Raw genomic sequence first — 22,724 nt, forward strand, 5'->3', positions numbered from 1 at the left:
CTGCTTTGTATCAAACTTTTTCTGTCAGTGGTTATAAAATATCCTTCTCTGTTGGGTGACTTGTGTTCTTCAGGGGCGGATCCAGAGATGTTTTCTGACAGGCTTCCAAATTATCTTTATTGATCCGTCCTCTATTTTTGAGGGTCTTCCGACAGAAAAAATTAGATACCCGTCAATGTAAACATGAAAATCTGACCGTCTACCGGAGGACCCTGAAGACAGCCTAAATCCGACCCTGTTTCTCTCTGTAGATGCTCTGCCCTTATTTCAAAATGCGAATCTCTGTGATCTAACCCAGTGATTAAACCAATTATTAGTCCATTAAATGACGTACGTCATTGGTCATCGATTATCACATTTGATGATAAGATAAGAGAAGGCGATTCCAAAGTGTTACATTGTCCGAAGATTTTAATCAAAACTGGACCTTTTAATGTTCACATTGAAAATGAGACAATATAAGGTTTATTAATGGTGTGCTTCTTATGCGCGGCACATTAGCAGCGGTCAGTGTTTCAATTAATTATGGGTCATTTTCGGACAGGGTCATTTTTAGATATTGTAATTTGTATAATTAGGTCTGTAGATTGGTAATGCAGTGTTCAATTTACGTGTTGGAGAACGGCGGGTATTTTCTTTAGTTTGAAATATGCAACCTTCAGACAATTAAAGGACATACGAAAGATATCAAATAAGTGTTTCGTATTCATGGAATTTTATTCCGTTCTAAGGGATGAGGGGGTGTTTTAACAACATTTGCAACAAACGAAATAGATCTTGCCTATGACAGACTACAGAAATATGTTGGCAAATGATGAAGATCATTCCCAATATCCTAAGAGTTACAAATATACCTAACATTGTTTCCGGTTTCTAAAACCGAAGGTTAACAAATTCGGTCTTCCGATGACGTGTTTAAGAACCGAACCGGTATCGAAAAGGAACGGGTTCAAAAAAGGCTTTACGGTCAAAACAGAATTATTAAAAGACCCTGCGCCTGAGCGTACTTCCCCGTATTTAATATCCCACTGATTGAAGAGAATGACACATCTTAATACGTTTAGTCTTTATGATTTAATAAGTCACGAAAAGTACAATTAAGCAATCTTGATCTCGTATCTGTCCTAATGGCGTAGCGCTACAACATAAAAGTGTTTCACTTGTATCTTATCACGAAGTATTGTTAAACTTTTCGTTGGATTTTATCTCACGCGTGATATTCCCCCCTAATGCAAGCCGCTGCAGAGTGGGCGAACGTCATTTTTTTCTTGTAAAGTATAGTGGTGGCTTGTTTGGCTTAATGTTTCCATAGCTAACATTCAACTTAAATGAGGTAAATCTCGTTGGTGGTACAATACCTGGCGGCGTTATTGTCACGGTGATCCTTCAGTTGCCTCATATCAGTACTGTATTGAAATTAATACCTCATAGCATACATTTGTCCGACCTCTCCCCTCCCTCCCCCCCCCCCCCCCCCCCCCCCCCCCCCCCACACACACACACACACACACACACGTGTAACGTCTTACTTATCACAGATAAACATACAATTACTGTTGTGGGCAGATAGGAAGTCAAACGCCAACTTTCATTTTAGTATCTACAAGAACACACCTGGATCCGTTTTGTTTTTCCGTCTGTTTTTTTTTTCTTTTGCTTTCGTTATCAGTAATTGTTTTGAAAGTGTTCACGCTTCAACAAGATTTTTCATTCTACTTTCAGTTGAACGGAATTTGGAGGAGCGACTGAAAACTGCTGTTTGATATATTGGAATACAGAGGTGAAATTGGTTACCAGAGGAAAATAAAAGCAAAAGGTGAGCAAAAAATATAAATGGAATCATTAAATCATCTCATATTTTGAAGGGTCATGTTTTGCAGCAATTACAATCGCTAAATATGTTGAAATTTTTCGCTTACAGTCACTCCACTCGTTAAAAGTCATCATAAAACGAAATTTTATTTTACCAATTTGTTGCTCGACCGTAGATAAGCATAAATGGGTTTTTGAAGAACATATCACGTTTGTCCTTATAATTTTGAAACCCGGCTTCGTAATTGTCCTCAATATTTATATCGGTCTATTTCGACGCGTGCCAGGGAGGATTGTTTCATTGCTACTACATAAAGTCTACTACAGGTACAGACAGTTGTGGTAAAAATTAGTATGCAGAATACCGTGCCATTAGCCTACTTTAACAGACTGCTAACTGAACTAGAGTGGGCCGCAGTCTGGCTTTTCAAAATATCACAAGAGGTTATAACAAATGGGCATGTAGAAGGCCGGATCTAGAGGAGACATCTTAGCTTTTGAGGTGCCCCTTTTCCACTCGTCTAACTCCAAAGAAAAAAATTGTAACGGTAGTGATTCGATCTTCTCAATGGGGAAAAATTATCAATCTTTCAGATACGTTATTTGGTTCGTCAAAATGATATTTCTCCATATAGCATTTGTGGTGCTTTTATTGTATTAATCAGAACTATTGTGTAGCCTGCTTTTTAATTTTGCTGCTATCACAATGTTCTTATTTTGAGAATTTGTGACTTAAAAGTACACTATCTGTAAAATTCACAATTTTTCCCATTGAAAAGAACGACTCATTTCCGTATAACTAGAGAAATTAAACAAGAGTTGTCATTGTGCCATCAATGTGCCTTACGTATGGTAGTAAAAGAGGCCATTTTATGTTTGAGGAGAAAAGCATTTAGCAAAATATTGTATTTATCAACCGCCCCCACCTCCAACACACACGCACATTTTTTTTATCAAACTCGTCATTGGCTCGGTGATATATGGTTTAATACACGATCATGCTAGGGATTGTTGTAATTTACCAGGCTAACCCTCCTTCACTTTATGTTCTGATCGAGAATCGTATCACTTTCCTATTTCCTTTATGAACCCCTAAAAGTCTATAATGAAAAACCTAATGTGGCCTCTCGATCCAAGAGTCTGCGCCTCCCGCTTTTCAGCCTCACTTTCACGCCATCACTCTAAACCTCATTTTACCCTCTTCATTAAGTCATCCTAGCTTTCCCCATAGCTCTACTATGAAACTAAGATCATTTTCGTGATGTCCTTGAACTTCACCCTTAGTGGCCTCTTACAGGTTTAAAAGCCCTCTGCGCCCACCTATCAGAAGATCTAACGCGCCCCCTCTCGCGGCCTCTTTATCAGTCCATCAAGTTGCACGCCCGGCCACTTTCCCCATAGTGACAAAGTACCAATTTAAATGCAACTTATGTATGCGACATGATTAGCCGCCTCGACAAGGAAAAGGAAACATTATTTGGGTAACGTAAATCTGGTGAGAGTAGGAGTAGCGAAGATCTGAAAGGACTTGGCGTTTCAGAGGTTCTTGCTGCTTCGTTGGGGGTCGCGCGTGCGGAAGGAATATGCCTGGATACGGTTATGGCTGGAGGTATGACTTAAGAGAATAGTGTTTACTGTTTAGAGTATTTATTTGTAGATTTTCCATTCTGAACACGGTGTATCTATGTTAATCATATTTCCCTTTTCCTTTGTTTGAAAGAATGTGTACGTTCAAATTTGTTATGAGGGTTAGGTAACTTTCTTTCATATGTTTTAATACATATGTGCGCTTTCATTACAAAAATATATGGACTGAATTATGCTGTAGACTATTTTTAGTGGGGACTGAGATTCAAATGTCTTCTTTGTTTTGAACTGTCACACACACACACAGGAAGACTTCAGTTGATAGATTTGGCGCATACACACCGCATTTATTATACTCAAACTGCATCGCACCTGTTCCGCCTTTCGTGTTTTGGTGTCAGGTAAAGTGAAATAGCAAAATAGGTTTGTTCACGAAAGGTCCTAATTATAATGTATAGCTACACATTTTTCGACCCAATCTGTGCGTTCTATTTTGGAACACTAATAACTCAGCAGTTACTGCTTACTTTGACATCGGTGATCAGCAATATTGGCTTTATTTCAAGCTAGGAATTGTAATATTCAAAAAAGTAAGCAGATCTTTGTAACCAGTGTTTTACTACAGTGCCCTGTACGACGCTACATGCCTAGACAACTAATGGTGATACGGGGGGGGGGGGGGGGGGGGGGGGGGGGGGTTAGGGGAGTGAATGTTAACATTCACACTAGTCAGTATTTACAGGCTATTCGGACAAGAACAAACTCGTTTAACGTCCAAGGCCATCTCGTCAAGACCTTATTACTAATAATTTCTTTCTGATTATTGTTTATGAACGAAGTAAGTCCGATAGTAGTAGGTCGTGAGGAAGGTGGGTTAAAATAGCTGTCCCACTGCGCTGAAACTTGATGTAACGTCGGCACTGGCCTTGAAAAGGTCTAAACAGATTGGATGCTGAAATACAACCTTTATATACGGTTTCGTTCTTAGCACTGTCAAAGATGCACTTTTGGCAATTGCAATTGGCTTTGAACCAAGTGAAATAAGTCGGACAAAATGCATTACGTTTATGTTACTCCTTGGCCTCCAACAAAGCGAAAACTTAGCGTTTCAGAGTCGAGTTAGACTACATGCTTTGAACCCAGCATAAAAGCAAAATAAGCAATTAGCACAATGCTGACCATGGGAAATGTTTTAGCCCGACACTAAACTTGCAAAGAACCAATCTTGGTTGCAAATAAATATGGCTAGCGTGAACGTGGCCTTGCCTTGGTCATCGTGGGCGAAAAGAGTCGTGTTCTCTGGCCATTTATAACCCCCTATTTGTCTTGTTATTTCATTCATGGCTGTTTATCGGTGTTCATCACAGTCTTCAAAACTGCCTATTAGAGTTTATCAACCAATTTTCTTTTCTCGGTTGTCATGTTTCGGTCGGTCTGTATTTTTTTAGTTACGATTTTTATCACGTTCACGAAGCCTTCATCTTTTCAAGCGAATATGTTGTGTATACTTTATCTGTTAAAAAACTGTACATTTTTAATGTAACAGCTTTCGATTAAGTATAACGTTTTTCACACCTGCGAGCGATTTTAGGACCTATCACTAGTCTTATTTGCCGTTGCGTTTGTGATTTTATTCCTCTCTTTCTTAAATCATATGTATACATATGAAACTAGAAAAATAAAATTGTAACAATTTCAAAGTAATTATGATTGAGGACATAGGCTTAGAGTTAGTGATATGATAGTCACTTTGTATATAGACATTGATATATCGGGTCTTGTCGGGATACATCGGGTTACGTAGATTTCTCGCCGAAGCTCTGGACCAAAAAATAATGGACTAGTCACAACATTTTTTTCCACTGTAAAGATTGTACCAGGGAGGTGTGTGTGTTTTATTGGATTATTGACTAGATATCAAAAGGTATAAAAACATTGTCAGTAAAAAAAGAAAATAAATTTCTGCTCGTTTCACTGCAGCTGAAAGGTAAAAAGAGCACTTTGGCCGAGTTGCAAATGAACAATATACGGTATCTTGCATGTTTCGAAACACAATGTCAGGTTTATTGAAAGGGAGTTCTGAGCAATAGATTGAGGTTTTAAAGATTATTTATATTCAGACTATTACCCTTTTGAGCTAGTACAAACTAGGGCATATGTGAAAGGTACAAAGTGGACAAAGTGGACAAAATTAAGAAAATCAGTATACACGTCGAAGGCTTGTTAATTGAGGAGTTTGTATCAAGGTATTATAAAATACATTTAATGTACAACCTGTAATTCTAATTTGATGGATGAAAATCCCCAACTTCTTTCATTTCGACTGCCAACTTGTGGCACATTAAATTTTGTGACACTATCACCTTCATATGTCAATGACAGTGTTTTTTCTGATCTCAAAGACAGGACAATAGCTTGACATGTTCTACCACCGATGACCTTGTCAACTCTAAGGTTCTTTACAAGAGTTAATGTTTTTTTCTCACCGTCTCTATTAGCATGACTAGACGACTTATCGTGATTTAGTTTGCATAAAGGTCTTGTCTGTGCGATGACCAACATACATTTTTGCTTATAAAGAAGATTTATGAAGGTAAGACGACGCGTATTGTGTTTGAATTGTTGTTATTTTTTATATTACTTTCACTTTCAATTGAATGTGATAGACGGTAGTAGAACGCAAATATAGGATTCACGTATCAGCATGCTTGCGTTTGCTTAATATATTTGAGATATAGCATTTATATAAAAAAGGCACAGCTAGGAAGGAATTAGTTAAACATTTAAAAAATGCTGCAAGTTACTTTCTTTACAAATTGGCTATCTAGATACAAGACGATGACTAACGATGTAATTGGTTATGAATATGATGTTTTAAAATCACACCTTTTTTTGTCGGCCTAGAAACAATGTCCATATACATTTGAGTTCCGCAGTCTCTGATGACTTATATTTTGGGTTCTACACAACTTTCCTTCGTCATTCAAAACTTCTGTGAAATTCGACGGAACTCTGACCAACGTGTCATTTGAGGTGACGCCATATGTGTCATATCCCGGTACAAGGAATAACCAAGACCTATCTTACTGTTTATCCACCACCAAATCCCCATTAGGACATGATAGCGTGCTCAAGGCTTCCTTTGGGCAACCGCCTGGCTGATATTAAGTAACCAAGTCCGCGTTTGTCGCGGCTCAACCCTGTTACGTAGTGTAACATATTACGATTTAAGTGACATTTTTATTTTCTATGTTTTTAGTTTGAAGTTATTGGAATTAGCCCTTTATAATTATAAGTTTTATATGTTGGTGACTCAAACTGGTATTGTGCATCCCTTTACATTAGGCAGTTTTGGGGGCAATAGTTGTTTTGTCATTATATCTGTATTGTTTAGAATGTGGACAACATCTGTCTTCCCCCCCCCCCCCCCCGTCTCTCTCTCTCTCTCTCTCTCTCTCTCTCTCTCTCTCTCTCTCTCTCTCTCTCTCTCTCTCTCTCTCTGCTACCCGAGAAAACTTCGTTCGAATGTCATAATTTTTATTCTCAGCTTTGTGTACTAGTAACTTGGACCAGTGTTGGCAAGGGAATTAAAGATGGCCAATAGCAGGTGTTGTCGGTTATCATTAAAAATGTATATAGTGCTGCAAATAGCCTTGTTAATTGTGGTAGTTCTTACTTGGGCACATTTAACAATTAAACACCCATCCTATATCTTGGCCAGAAAATATGATGTACATCTGATAAAATTGGACGAATTTGCATATCATCTATGAGGCACCATTGCGTTTTGGATGTGAACTTTGGACGTTATAACATATATAAGGCTGGCACAAAATCGCACGGATCTTATCTTGTTCCGTCCCATGTTACTTGGGATTCAGTAACGACATTGTGATCGAGCAAATTTAATCACAGGTTTTGAAATACAATTTGCATAATTTAAAGTCTCGTTTCTATCTGAGAGATGACCACAAACGAGCAACAAGGACAAATTAGAGCGAACTATAGTAATTGACTGTGTTCTTAATGAGGCGATTACAATTAAGGAGAATATAATTAGATATATTTGGTCTGATAAAAATCGAAATTTAAATAGCCGTAACGATGCTATTAATAAACGTTTTTGAAATTATATCATTTTGTCTCACGGAGAATTGAATTAATGCTTGTTTTGATATATATTTTTTTCATCACTCATCTTGGGGCTAAATCTGAATATTTCTCGTATAAATGTGAATTTTTCATTGCTGTGTAGGTCCATTATAATAGTTCACTCTATAGCGCGTTCCACCAAAGTTTTATGTTCCATAAAATAGAGTTGGGAGACGTAAAATACGTTCACAACGGGATAATTATAAACAGAAATGATGTCCTACTTTCGCTAACAGCAGTGCACGTAAGCATCCTGGGCGTCTGACGATGCATTTTAGAAAGCATTTGGTCTAGGGTATTCTTTTTCTTGTGAGTGTTTGAACGCAACTCTCGCGTGACCGAGAGCAAGGCTTTCATCCTTACCTCACGCAGAAAAATCATTAAAATTGCACTTACCACAACATTTTTACGCCCCGGTTAGGATCCGAGAAAAATGGAAAGTACACTCAGTCTTTGCACTACGGTGCACATATACTCTATAACTTCTTTAAAATTATTTTTGGAAAAGTGTCCTCTTTTCCAAAGAAATCGATCTGATAAATAAATTATAAATAATTAAGTGAATAAGTAACTATGGACAGCCTTCAAATGACTGGAATTCGCCCTCGAGTCTCGGACAGTTGTAAACAGGACATGTATATTACCTCATTAAAAAGGTGTGTTAGTGTCTCTTAATGACTAAGGATGAACTTGGGCCTGGAATTGCAACGAGATAACATCAGCATCGCTGTATCTGAAAATGAACATGTACGATTCATTGCAGCAGCAACGGGTGATCTGTTAGGGAATAAAATTGGCGCCTATCTGAGAATGCTGCCATTGATATGGAGGGTTGGTGACTTGTAGCACTGACGTTTACTTTGACGCTTCGTGGGTCTTCTTCTTCCTCTCTCTCTCTCTTTCTTTCTCTCGTTTTTTTTTTTAAGTTAATTTCGATTCTACTTTACCCTTTGTCGCTTTCACTAAAGATGTGCCTACGCAAAAAATCAAATTCAGCATTTTGAAATGACAAAAAGAAATATATCGCCACGAAAATTTCAGTATCGAATGTCTGCCATTCCGTTAAATTGCCAGATGTGTCGCTAAGAACTCTTAATAGAACAACTAATTTCTTCACTGGTTTCCAACTTGAGATACATATAAATGGGCTCTGTTTTACATTTAACTGTAAGACACCTAACAGTCTGTTTTCTAGAGCAATGAATAGCCCATCGCGCCACAGGCTTTTAATAACTTAACAGTCGCATCTCGTAGCGTTCGTGAATCTCAATGTCGAACCCAAAATACCTTAAACACTTAACGTCCTGTCGAAACACGTTCCTTTTGTCAAAATGTGCACCTAAATGGCGTTTAACACAAATAAAACACCATGGCGAGACATAGATTTGTATGAAAAACACATTTCTCTTAATATTCATGTTAACACCTGCTAATGCTCGGCGTCACGCGTTTAGACGGCTAATTTTTTAGATGTTTGTATTTTGACTGGTATTGGACGCCGTAGGGTTGCGTGTTTGGCACGTTTTTGATAGGCTTCGGTCCACGGTTAGAGGTGTATAGCGTAGTCTGATTAATAAGGTGACAGAATAGGGAAACAGGTGAGTAATTTTAGGCATATTGGCTGTAGTATTGGACAAGAATTGTAGGTACAATAACGGTGTCATGTCCAGTTTGAAAATTCAGCACCATGTTGTAGAGTGAGAACAAATTTATAATAATACGGCAGACTGAATACTTTAATTGTTTGACTTTTCTTTTTTCGAATGAGACTTTGTTCCAGATCGTCTTTAACTTGTATGTGGATTACCTGGTGTATATGCGCATTGCTTGCGGTTGAAATGTTAACAATACGAAATGTTGCTAATACGAATTTATATAGAACTTAAAACTTGTATCCGAGTCGCCATAGAAATATCAATTGGAACGCCTTTAATGAAATAGGGACAAAAATGGCACAGTGGTTTATTTCAAAGTGGACAGAACCTTGATCGCCTGACATTCCTTCATGCTTAGACGACCATGATCTCTTTGAACCTAAGTCCATAATCAGATGTTACACTCGGATCAAAATACAGGCCACCCAAATTCTGATCGTCCGATAGCGCACGTTATATATAATACCGATGGTAATACAATGTCTATACGAAACTTGTGGTATATGTATCGATTTGCATAGTCATCGGTGGAGTTTTATCGCGAAAATCGTTCGAAAACCATTAGTGCTTTCACGGATTTTAAAAGCAAGAAGATTCAAAGCGATCAAGATAATGACTTGGGTTAGACGTGTTACTGGAAAGTAGAAATTGATGGAAACCCATATGGTGCCTTTATATATTATGTAAGAGGCTGATTTTGGAAAGAATTTAAAGTGAGGAGGCCCCATAAAGCTGTACCCCGGATAGCTGCAGTCGTAACGTTGCTGTGAACTAGAGTACGACATTACGGATATACAGCTGGGCGCTTTCTTTTCCGCGTCTCTGCGTTTTCTGTACATTTTTTACTACGAATTAACTCTCCTTCTCAAAAATATCATCCATTCATTGCACCAGGGCAAGCAGTAGATCTAGAAATTTTGTGCGTCTGTTCTGTTAGTCAACCTTATCGAGTCAAATAAATGTGTGTCCATGGCAATAAAGCACATTTTTTTGTCGCGGAAGATCTGCAGCTAGTGTAGTGATGCCCCCCCCTTCCCCCTCAGATTGCGTCTGATAAAAATCACCAAATCAGAACAAATAAAATCAATGAATTAGGTAAAATAAACCAGTGTATTATGAAAAAATATCACCACCGTGCATTGTTTGGTATATCTCCCGCTCATTTCATAACAAAAGTACAAACTCTCCCAGGACGAAGATCAGGGAGATGAGCAAACTAATGAGGGTACTAAACCAGTGGTTTCAAACAAAACGGGGCGATGAAGTATCAGGGGAGTTTGAGTCGATAAGAGCGTTTTTCTGTTACTCCAAGATAACGAGTTTCCACTATAGATTTATTTCCATAGCTCGTTTTAAATGTAGCTAAATGCACGCCGCTATTTTGACATGATATCATTACATTTAACTTCATAAAATGACCAGGATAGTGTGATTATTATTAATTATTAATACGTTACTCAACTGGTTTAGCTCAAATATTTATCTCAGGTTAATTTCCGTTTTATGATTCTGCGAAATTCCCACTTTTTGCCATGGTTATCCTGAATATTGTGTTAGCGAAGACCGTGGACACGTGGTTCACCAGACGCAATTCAACACCAAGACCTTGTTTGTCACCACCAGAAGTTATGTGGATGGCATATTTTAACTAATTATAATGCAAAACGCATTGGATGAGCTTCAGTTAAAACTTAAGACGTCAAACTAATGCATTTCATATCCCATATCTCTCTGTAGACCATTGTCAGTGTCAATATGCACGGGACTGTGACCTCGAACGCACGAAAATAATCAAACGTGCATTTAGCATGTAAACTAACTAGAAATAAAACTCCCGAAAGAAAGCGGCCATATGATGAAATTGTATTGACGGTATACAGTGGAATTATTGAAAAAGCGATCATGTATGAATATCAGAGTAAGAAACCACGTGCTCTTACATACACGCAGGTACGCACAAGCTCCGCTTCTCTCTTTCTCTCTCTCTCTCTCTCTCTCTCTCTCTCTCTCTCTCTCTCTCTCTCACACACACACACACTTCAAACACATGAAGCACGTGTGCGTGCATGCGCTCGTGTGAACAAGCGTACACAAGCATCCGTGTACAAAGCACTTCCCATTACAAGCATACCATGTAGTTAGTAACACCTTTGAGACACATTACACCAATATAAACACACCTCGCGGTCATGTAGCGCATTCCATACTAGCGAGGACAACGTGGCCGTCGTAACTAAAGAATCGTTAAAACAATGCACTCTCTTTCAAGGGCTCAAGGTTTTTCATGTTGTTTTTTTTTTTCAAGTATTTTTTATTTTATTTTCCAATATTATTTTGTAATTGTGATTAATTCACGAATACTTTATATTATTTTAAACAATTTTACTTGTGCTTGATAATAGTAAATGTATGACACCAGTTACACATGGTAGACATATTTATGTGCACCAGTATATTACGTACATCGAATATTATTTATTTAGAAATATTCTTAAGCGCAGCACTCGACACAGGAAACACGAACGCTGTCATCTGTCGCATGTCAACACTCAAGCACAGCTTCTCTTACTTGATACGACCATCATTCTTATAGCTAAACAGACGGCATTTTATGTGTCTGATTAGGTATTATGTCGACCTCTGCTTGTGAAAGAGAATACTAAGCGAGTTTATATTCGAGTTTCGATCATAAATGATACAGCAGAATGGAGGTATGAGTTCCGAGGGTCGATCAGCTGTTTGATGTAGCCTGAAGTTATGTGAGTAAAATATATGAGCAATGTTGAGCAATATAATAATTATAATAAACATAATTTTAGATAGGGTGTAACGTATTTAGTAAACTTTGTAACACGTGAAATTCTGAGGGTTTAAATAATGAATATTTGAAGAACTAGACTTTGTTTAAAGAAATGGTGGGATAAGCAAGTAATATGAAGCAATATAGTTTGGTATAATGTACATATTTTACTTGGATTTCACGGTTTATGTGGTGTAGCGTCAGCTAGCGTAACATACCGAATTACATTTGCTCTTTTAATCCTTCCTTCCTTCCTTCCTACACCCTTCCTACATTTCATCCTTCCTTGCCTCCATACTTTATTCTTTCCCTTTCTTCGTTCCTAGCCTCCGTACTTTATACCTTCCTCCCTCCCTCCCTTCCTTCCTTCCCTCCTTCCTTCCTTCCTTCCCCCAATCTTTCTTTCGTTCGTTCATCCCTTCATCATGAACATTATGCGTACATGCCATAAGCATGCACCATTTATAACAGATCTAAGCGGTATAACATTACTACAAGTAAGAAAAGAAATGATCAGTTGAATACTTCAAAGCTCAGGGTGAAAAACTATTGACGATGTAGAGACGATATCCCACTGCACAGTTAAGCCCCCTTTACACTGGACGGCGTCCTTTCTGCGTCCCGTAGTACACCCCCTGTTTGACAGTAAAAAACAGTGATACTTGACGTGCCGACAAATGGCCGATCACTGAGCATTCATTCTGCAACCAAAGCGATACTTGTGCCTCCTTTCTATGACCACAGCAATGCCAGTTTCATGGTTGCACAAAGGAAGCAGAAAGGACGCCGTCCAGTGTGAAGGTTTTTTTTTAGCAAACTAGGTATCGTACTGCAACATATTTTCTAGATTAAAATTGATATGTGACCCGATTGTCATTTCATAGATGCTATCCGTTTTGGGTGAAAAGATACGTTGTAAGTATGACAAAGTAGTTGATACAACGGCAGATTTCGCGATGAGGATACTTAAGTTCTATTTCAAATGATAGAAACACAGATAAGACAAAAGTTCTATTTTAAAATGATAGAAACACAGATAACACAAAGGAGAGTCAGTGTGTGAGAGCGAACGCATGATCATTTTCGCATGTATGTTGCACGGCATTTATTATGTGGAAAGAAAGAAAGTTTCTTGAGCGACTGTAAATTACCGTTTAAAACGTATAAAGGTTTCCGAAATGCAACTTACGGTCTTTATAATGGAGTAATTTTCCATTGGAGGTTGCCTTTGCTTTACATTCAGCGTTAGATAGGAGAGTTGAAAGATGACACACACATAGGAGTTTGTTTCTTCGGAGAATGTGACCGTGATTGACCCTTCTGTGTGTAGGTGAATTGTAAACTGTAGCACGTGTGCTTCGTGTCATGAATTAATTACGACCCCAAATCTAAGCACTTCTCTAGATGTTTTGTTAGGCTAAAAATAGAAGAGAAAAACATCTAGTGAAAATACGCTCTCTCTGATTCTCAAATTTAAATTAGAAAGTGCATCTGCATCGTGGAATTCTTTGATTTCGTTTGATGTCACAATACATTGTAACCGACATTGCAGCATAAGGGCATATTTTATTTTGACACTGTATGGCTGATTTATACCTGTGCAGGACAATTCCAAAACTTGATAACAGTAAGCACTAGGGGCATAGTGACTTTTGATGGCCCCTTTATGCGTTATTTATTCTTATAAACTAAGGTTTGACATATGCGAAAGTGAAATCTTTAGCGAAAAAAATGCTCCGCCCAAATAATACTCCGCTGGAATGTCTTGAGGGCAAAAAGCGCGAAGAATGGCCTTGTAAGATAAGAAAGGGCTTTATGTTTACTTGTTGTATCTCTCTCTGTCTCATTTGCCTATCTTTGTAAAAGCACGGTGACTTTAAGTCTAGGTCATGCACTATCTGATGTAGAAATATAGTTATTATTTTGTTTGGGTCATGTTTAAGATTGTTGATTTGAAACAGTTATTTTTTTCTAGAAAAAAACAGAAATCTGATGACAGATAGAATAAAGGTTTTGATATTTTTTTTATTTCTCTCACCTTAATAATACCAAAATTTACCTGTCACTTTTTAAATGATAGTTTGCTTTGCCTAGTTGTTTAAGAAACAATTCGGGTAAGTTGAATGACTTTAAACCTTCCAACGGGCTTACATCCGAGTCCTAATGCGTTATTAAAGGCGTATCACGATGATTTTAAAGCACAGATTGCTTTTTCAATTGTAATCGTTAACGCACCTGGCGGTATCTGACTCTACTGACAATAGCATTTACTCCTGCACCGATCTACACAATACTAGATACAGAGTCCGTCAAACCACTTTCTGGCTGTGAATGCAACGTTATCACCGCAGTTAAAGACAAAAATGCATCATATTTTTTACCCGCACTGTAGGTCATCGTAAAGGTGTCATTTGGAAGGCAATGTCTTCTGACTTGCCTGAGGATAGGTGGTACCTTAACACACCCCTCAACTCTATGCATTTCTAATCTCAATGACAAAGACGAGTGGATTTTCCTTAGGTACCCATAGCGTTTTTTAACCGTGGGTATATCATTACCCGAATTCTTCCTTAAACTAAAGAGGGCGGTACTTCAATATAACCCAGATGAGCCAATTTGGCTAGGACACACGTATTTGAAGGCTGATGGTACTTTAATGCTGTGACACCGCGTACAGAAGGAAAGTGAGAGGGAAAATAGACATCATTAAGCCAAACAATGCAAGGCCATCACAGGTACAGCTCTATAAATATCTAAGGTTAAAGTCATTGTTTTGGTCTTATTTGAAAACCGTGGGAAGTTAAGAGCACCCGGCAAAGCTGCGGGGATTTCAGCGGGTGAATTTTAAGTTGTAGGGTCATGTTCCTCCCGGAAAATGTTGAAGTGTACCAGATCGGATCGCAAACGTAGGTAGAAAACGCTTGGATTTATTGCGGAATCGTACTTTTTTGGGTTTAGTCTCTATCGAAGCTATTTTTCTGCAGGGTAGGTACCGAGTGAAAGCTTTGCAGGTAAATTTTAAACGACCAAGGCATTTGGCATAAATAAATGAGATGGGGCATTTTGCTAGGTCAGAAAAATATTCCAAACGCGCACGGGCTTGTACGTTGACTTTAGATTACCCCTTAACGTTAAATTGATTGCCGTTGTAAAACCATTAGATATAAGGTGCGCCGAAAGATGTGAACAAGACATCATACGGACCGGACAAGCAATTTTTTATTGTATACATTATCGTATAAATGCTGAATTTATTTTATCCGAACTTTCTGGTATTCGGCATCTTTTTAATGGCAGCTATATTTCGGGTCAATATTCGCATTTGCCCGGATTGCTTCCAACGCGGTTCCAAACGATCTCCGTAGTCTAAAACCTAGCTATAACCTAAGGTAAAGCATGTCGAAGCTGCAAAAACCGATGTGCTTGCAATTCTGAATTTTAGTCAGATGTCGATCTGTCCAAAGCTGCTCGAGGTATCTGCTAGATGCACGATTGAAACTTGCGATGTCTAATCTGGCCTTTGGTGTATAAAGTATTTAAGTATTTTCGACTGCAATGAGTTTCAGCATTTCAACCATAGATGGTAAAACCAAACAATCGAAGTCATTTTCAGATTTTTTTTTTTTTTTTTTTTTTGAAAAACCGCTGAAATCTGAGAGTCAAAATGGCCGGCAAGTTCAGTGTTATGTATTACCAGACTGCATGGAATTTTGGCATGTCAGCCGTGACAGACAATTATTTCTGACCTCTCTATTTATCGTTCACATTGAGGTAAGCGCCATTAGCTCCGGGGTAATTGAGTCATTTACACAGGTGAAGGAAAGGCTAACATGGGGTCTTGGGTTTTCAACTAGTAGAATGTATGCATTAATTGTTTTGCAACTTCCTATATAATTTAAGTTGATAATCTGTTAGTTTGAGTTCTCTTTCTCCATTCTGCGACACGTAAGGAACAGAAGTGACAGTTATATAACTATATATGCGAGGATATATGTAATTTGCTTTCAGACATATATTATAGTGACATGTGCTACAGTATATAATAGTAGTCGCAGAGAATAAATCCATTAGGACGTTAGCTACATTATTTTTACGCCCTTATTACAAATGTATATTTGTATTTTTCTTGTAAAACCGATGCCAAGATGACATGATAATAAATCAAATCAAACCAAATCAAATCAAAATCGCAAGCATATGGATTTATTGGCGTTATGAGGCTGTCAGTAGACTTTGGCATGTTGGAACAAATTTATCATTGCGATCACTTTTTAGTAGCGGTGAGACCACACATATACAACTCTGGACCACTTCTGGGATAAAGACGTGATATGGCATAGGGACCGTTCCCATAGGCCTATCATACTAGCTGAATCGATCTAACTCCTCAGGGATTCTCGATAAATTGCATTCAGTTTTAGCAGCTTAAATATCTGGCACGCCCCCTCGTAACTTACAGTACTTGGGTAAAGTCGGGAATACTTTGTGATCCATGATTTTGACCCACTTAGGTCAGGCTAACCCTAACTATCATAACTGAATGGAAGGCGGACTTTCTGTTACACGAACCCTCAATTTCGTTACACCGGATCTATAAAAAAAATTATGGTGGAATATTGGTCTAAACTTTTTTCGCTCATTTGCCTGACCCAGTGGGCTTACAAGTAATATTTTTAACGTGTACCTTTAAACGCAGACATAACGAGCCTATTTTTAATTTTCATCAAGGTAGCTCAAATAGTAATTTAAAATCATGTTATTCTCTCTTTAAAGATTTCCCCTTCATTGGAGCTACATCTTCCTGTATTCTGATATAGTTCCTCCTATTAAATAGAACTAAAACTTATTGTTGCCCATTTCCTAAATTAAGTGAATAGTTATCAGAATGGGTAGCGTCCACAGCTCTCGGACAGGCCGTAGCATTGTTTACCCCTAGTAACGGCTGACTCAGTAGCTATATAGCGTGTTGGGTGCAGAACGGAGAACCGAGCTGTGACAGTGATTAAGTATAAGAGTCCCCCATGCGTAGCCAGCCAGGGTTTACTTAATGTTAATGATATAAATAATTTATGGGGTTGTGCTCTAGGGGTTGAATCACTGACCAGTGGCCGTTGCGTCCCCTCACTGGTTGAACACTCCCTAAATAGTCAGTCAGCGTCTTTTGGTCAGTCACTGGGTGAGACACAGTTTGCTGGTGCCTCACACTTTGACGTGGGAGCACAGACGAGGCGGACGGGAATAGGAGAGAGAGGCGTGGCGCTTTTAGGCGTGAGAATACGTACTCTTGAAGGGGTCCAGTATAGAAAATACGCAAAGTGTGTACGGACTACGTAAAACGACAGATCACTCGCTCAGATGACAATATAACTAAGCTCATGGTAAAACTCTTAAAGAAATAGAGGATTCAACAGAGAAGCGACAAGGAACGAAGAAAACAATATATAGAAAAATCTATACTGCCTTCATAAGGAAATACGAACGAAACAAAAACCAGAAGTTTATCCATTTTTGTACTCGTGCTAGAAAATCTGGTTTAAATACAGGCAATATCCAAAAATCTTGAAAACGAGCACCAAAAGGGAACTACATTGCGAAGAAGAAAAAACTTGGAAAGAAAAAAATCGACCCAGTAACCCTCCCTTGGCACGAACGATATCAATTTCAACTCGATGATTACATCTGACGAGCGTCGAGATATATTTTCTATATACTTTGATTCCATTGATTCTAGGATGTCGTACCCTGCCTATGGATATGAGTGGAGGTCGGGCAGCCGAGGGGGTGGCTACGATTCCTGGGATAAAAAACACTACGGCACAGACCCCAGGGATATACACATGAATACGTTAGGAAAGGGTTCAGATTCGCATTTAGTGCAGGTGAGTTGATTTGGAGCTTTTTGAGTTTATTTATTTATTTATTTATTTATTTATTTATTTATTTATTTATTATTATTGTTATTATTTATTTATTTTGAGAACTTTGGCTGTTCTGTAGGCCTATTCAATAGTTTCCATCACCATTAGTCTGCCCACTTCTATATCTTTATTCCACCTAAGATCTAATAAACGGAAAGATTGGACACTCGGCGATTCTTCAAAGGGTAATCCGATTAACTGTGGAAAGACGTTCGTACGGCGGAAGTAGTCAGTCGCGTTGTGATCGTGCGCAGGTAGAGCTCTGTTGCATGTGGGCGATTTCAAGGTAGGTAAATTACCTCTTTTAGTCTTGTAGTTTCTCTGAGAATGTATGTGCAGAAGGGAAAACTAACAGGGTTCACTTGTGTGTAAAATATGCAATATTTTGGAGAGGATATTATCGTGAAAATTTGCCTTCAATCCGTTGTTGCATTCAAATTAGCAATATGGCGACAGACAAGCGAGTTTGAATGCTTTGTTACCTAAGGTCTAACACGGGGAGTTTAACTTTATGTACGTTGGTTTTTATATTACTGATGACTGAATAACACTGTCGTTTTATTGGTTGATAATTTAATTTATAGTAGCTTCGTTTTCTATGAAAATTTAAACAATACTTCGGGCAATAAAGCAAAATGGCGGTGCTGATCATAATCGCCGGGGTTAAAATGCACAGCCGAACACGAAAGTGGATCTATACAATGCGTTGGCAGTTTAATTGTGTCCATCTAAAAAAGTAGTGGAAGGTCGTAGGGTCAAACTTAGCTAAAATTTAGCTTTTTTTCTTAGGAATATTTAACGGTAAAAATGACAATAACACAAGATGGCGGCGACTTTTGTTATCGCTGGGCTTCAAATGCACAGCCGAACACGAAATTAGATCTGTACTATGCATTGGCAGTTAAACTGTGTTCATCTAAAAAAGTAGTAGAAGGTCGTAGGATCAAACTTAGCTAAACTTAAGCTTTTTTTCTTAGGAATATTTAACGGTAAAGATGACAATAAAACAAGATGGCGGCGACTTTTGTTATTGATGGGCTTCAAATGCACAGCCGAACACGAAATTAGATCTGTACTATGCATTGGCAGTTAACCTGTGTTCATCTAAAAAAGTAGAAGAAGGTCGTAGGGTCAAACTTAGCTAAAATTTAGCTTTTTTTCTTAGGAATATTTAACGGTAAAGATGACAATAAAACAAGATGGCGGCGACTTTTGTTATCGATGGGCTTCAAATGCACAGCCGAACACGAAATTAGATCTGTACTATGCATTGGCAGTTAACCTGTGTTCATCTAAAAAAGTAGTGGAAGGTCGTAGGGTCAAACTTAGCTCAAATTTAGTTTTTTTTCTTAGAAATATTTATCGGTAAAGATGACAATAAAACAAGATGACGGGGACTACAACTGGTGATATTTTTATCCAGGATTTATACCTAAGTAATGAGAAGATTGCGTGAAAATGTGCCTCACATCCTTATTATTTTTTTTGTTTTGTTTTGTTTTCAGATGCCATTAAAATGGGTCAAGGCCCGCAGGAGAAAAAAATAAAGAGTAAAATCTGGAAGCAAAATCAAAAGGTAAGCTTTCTGGTCTATAACTAGAACTTTTTAGTTTATGGAGTTGAAAGTAAAATGTCTTACATACATGGGCACTATCAATCTGTCCCTTGTGTGTCATGCTCAGTAAGATATTTCCACTGTACCGACAACATTATAACAAGTATTGGATTTCCAATGTACCAACAACATTATTACCAGTATGGGATACAAAAAGGCAGGTGCAATCACCACAGTGGATTGAGTGGAATTATACAAATGACAAATAATAAGAGACTAGCACATGTCAGAACCTTTTTAACAGTAAAATATTATTTTATTATTTCGGGTGAACGTCATAATGCAAGTGTTGCAGATGATTTAGATGCACCATTGTCAAGTTTGCAAAGTGATTGTAAACAATCAAAAAGACACACAGATGTATTAAATAAGCAAAATGGTAAGCTGCCCGAAATTAAATATTTAATTTTTGCTTGATAGTTTTACAAGTGCACGAAAAGCTAGGTCAGTGTTGTCCGTACAGTGGACTTTAACATAACATGAGCAATTAACACGTCAGCATCTTTTTAACTGTGTGATAATATTTTTTTCAGATATATGTTGCAATGGAAGTGATTCTGATGACGACGTACCCCTGTCAAGTTAACTCGGTGCTACTCAAGAACCTGACAGGCACATTGATATTTCAGCAAATGGACCACCTTGAAACTAGCCATATGTTGTTCTTCATGAAAAACAAATATATCACTATAAATTGTCTCCCTTCTGTAAACTCTGAAGTTTAGTTTGCTGTCAAGTCTAGGTTGGAATTAGTCAGTAGTGCTCTTAACAATAGATAAATATTATCATCACGTGCATAATTTTTATTGAATGAGATATTAATGTTGAAACAAGTCAAAATAGGGGGAAAATGCTATAATTCTTTGTCATGTGAAACTAGTACTCCTAAATAAATTACCTATCTGTTGTGATTGTGTAACAGTCAGTGGTATCTAAAGGTGTTAACATTTTTATTTGCATTCCAATATCTGTGCCTTATTAAATCTATAATAAAATGCTTATGAACAGAATATGACTTGTATTATGTTACTATATCAGCCAGAAATGACTGATCAGTTTTAAATGCTAAATCTGATGAAATATTGATAATTTTTAGCAATCATCTTTTATTTAGTCACTTTTAGTGAGATGGCAAACAAACTTGTTACACATATTATTCTTCCAATACATTCTGTGGAAGATGTTCAAAGACATATGTTTCAAAACAGATTTTGCAGAGTTTAAAAATATGTGCATTATTATGAAGTCGCAAGGAAACTATAGGCCCTATTGCATGTGTTCTTTATAAATATGAAAAAACGAGTTTACTTTTATTTGATTGTCAGTATAAAGATATGTCTTACCTTTCACTATCATTATGAAGTAGGTACCCATATTAGTGTTTGTGAAAGTGAAATTAAAAACTACTTTTTCTTAAAGGATTTTTTTCAGTCCTTTTTGTTTCACTGATTTGCTACGAATATTCTGGTGAATTTGAATTGATTATGCTCTAAAAGAATGACCGCTAATAGTGACAAAGTTTTACAAACATGCATAATAGATCAAGTTTCTGTTTTGGTGTAGCTTCACCATTCAGTTTCTCCCAGTGATTAGCATGACCTTATTGTCCAAAACGGCATCGAATATCACTATCTGTTACGTTGATGATCTCGTCACGTTTCCGGCTATATCTCCACGTCGAGTCAATTTCTATAAAATGGCAGCTGTTGTTACAGGTAGTGCGCTATTGGGTATTGCCTCCTCTGAATATAAAGTATTAAGACAACTACGAAATGTAAACAAACTGTACATCTTTAGAACTTTTTAATAAAAAACTCCACGTGTGCCATTGCTTATCCAATATGGCGGATCTACTTGACGACGATGTGGCGTCCGCGAGAATGCACGAGAAATCACGCTATTAGCTTAACACGGGTTAGGTACAATGGGGATTAAAATTAAGCCCGGCTATCAAAACAACTTAAGGGGAACAATAGAGCAATGTTTACCCGTACGAACGTCTGGTCAAAGGGAAAATGCCGCTGTCCAATCTTTCTGTTTATTAGATCTTAGATTCCACCCACCCCTCTCTCTCTCTCTCTCTCTCTCTCTCTCTTTGATTTTTTTCTTTCAGAATCTTAGTAGGGGACCTATACACAGCACATCTTAATTAGGGCCTGAAGTGAATTTGAAAACAATTTTGGCGTTAAAGACCGAATTTTCCTTAGAATGGCTTTCATAAATTATTGAAAATAATTTGTTCTTACTTTCGTTTAGTCACTTGTTTTAACGTAAGCGACAGGCAATTTCAACCCACTTTTACAGTGTGCAAATGAGTACCGTGTACTAACACTTAATTCGGCTACATACGCAAATGCGCAGATGCCTGATATTCACGGTTGCGGTTTATCGTCTGCTGCATGGTCATTACTGTGACCTAAAATAGATGGCACTGACACCAAGATGTGCCGATAAGCATGATACTAGATTGAATCAGGCTTACTTATCAAGTTTGGAATTTGATAATTTGTTGACAAAGTCTATATTCGTTGTTTGTGTATATTTAAATGTAACCCCCCCCCCCTTAACATAGTGATTAGTTTCACCAAAATTAACAAATGTCAAAATAAACCCTCTCGCAAAGAGATTATTCCAATGGCCGCATTCAGAACAGTGAACTAACAAGTCCGAGGTCAAAAATGGCCGACCCACTTGAACACTTCCCCACGGGATATGTATTCAGTGTCTGTTAGCGGATTAGACGACAAGCTTTGTAGTGGGTCGCCATATTTGACCCACGGACTAGTTAGTCCTCTATTCTGAATGGGGCCAAAGACAGCCGGCCGTCCACTTGGACCTGTAGTTATTTCCAAAATTATCAAAATTAAATGAAGTTCAGAAGCCGTCTCTTCATAATTCTCCTGGTGTGAATGAGGCAGAGGAACAGGATATTTTCAGTCAGTCAACTGATAAAGCTCTTGTACTGATGGGCTGTTTTGTCTATTTAAGACATTGTAGATTGTGTGATTATGTAACGATTTGTGAATCCAGATAGTACAACTTCGCTTCTTATCCACAGTGTAGTTAGACTTTTTAATCCACTGATTCCCTTTAAATTTATTCACATTTTACTTTTTAATGTAGAGCTTTGACTTTAAGGGGATCAAGGAGCCTTTTATCTACCTGCTTTTTATCTTTTTTAACTA

At 37.8% G+C, this 22,724-nt stretch overlaps 1 protein-coding gene and 1 long non-coding RNA gene across 4 annotated transcripts in view; both read left to right on the top strand.

The window, feature by feature from the left end:
- Window positions 1-22,724, top strand: part of LOC106153841 (uncharacterized) — a 37,509-nt gene that overhangs the window by 12,979 nt on the left and 1,806 nt on the right. Inside the window, exons 2-3 of one of the 3 annotated variants that reach the window (XM_086994974.1) lie at window positions 1,725-1,816; window positions 17,738-17,885. In XM_086994974.1, coding sequence (XP_086851100.1) covers window positions 17,739-17,885 — 147 coding nt within the window. In that variant the 5' untranslated portion in view covers window positions 1,725-1,816; window position 17,738. Of the gene's footprint in view, window positions 1-1,722; window positions 1,817-3,231; window positions 3,422-17,737; window positions 17,886-22,724 lie in introns of those variants that run through there. The other 2 variants (XM_086994973.1, XM_013527948.3) reach the window with 2 other exon arrangements.
- Window positions 18,057-20,549, top strand: LOC147759890 (uncharacterized). The gene is made up of 3 exons (XR_015330996.1): window positions 18,057-18,210; window positions 19,430-19,500; window positions 20,073-20,549. It is a non-coding gene; the product is annotated as an uncharacterized LOC147759890 (long non-coding RNA).

This window comes from Lingula anatina, chromosome 9 (genome assembly GCF_051362555.1).
Source record: "Lingula anatina isolate TDL-2025a chromosome 9, LinAna3.0, whole genome shotgun sequence".
Taxonomy (NCBI): Eukaryota; Metazoa; Brachiopoda; class Lingulata; order Lingulida; family Lingulidae; genus Lingula; species Lingula anatina.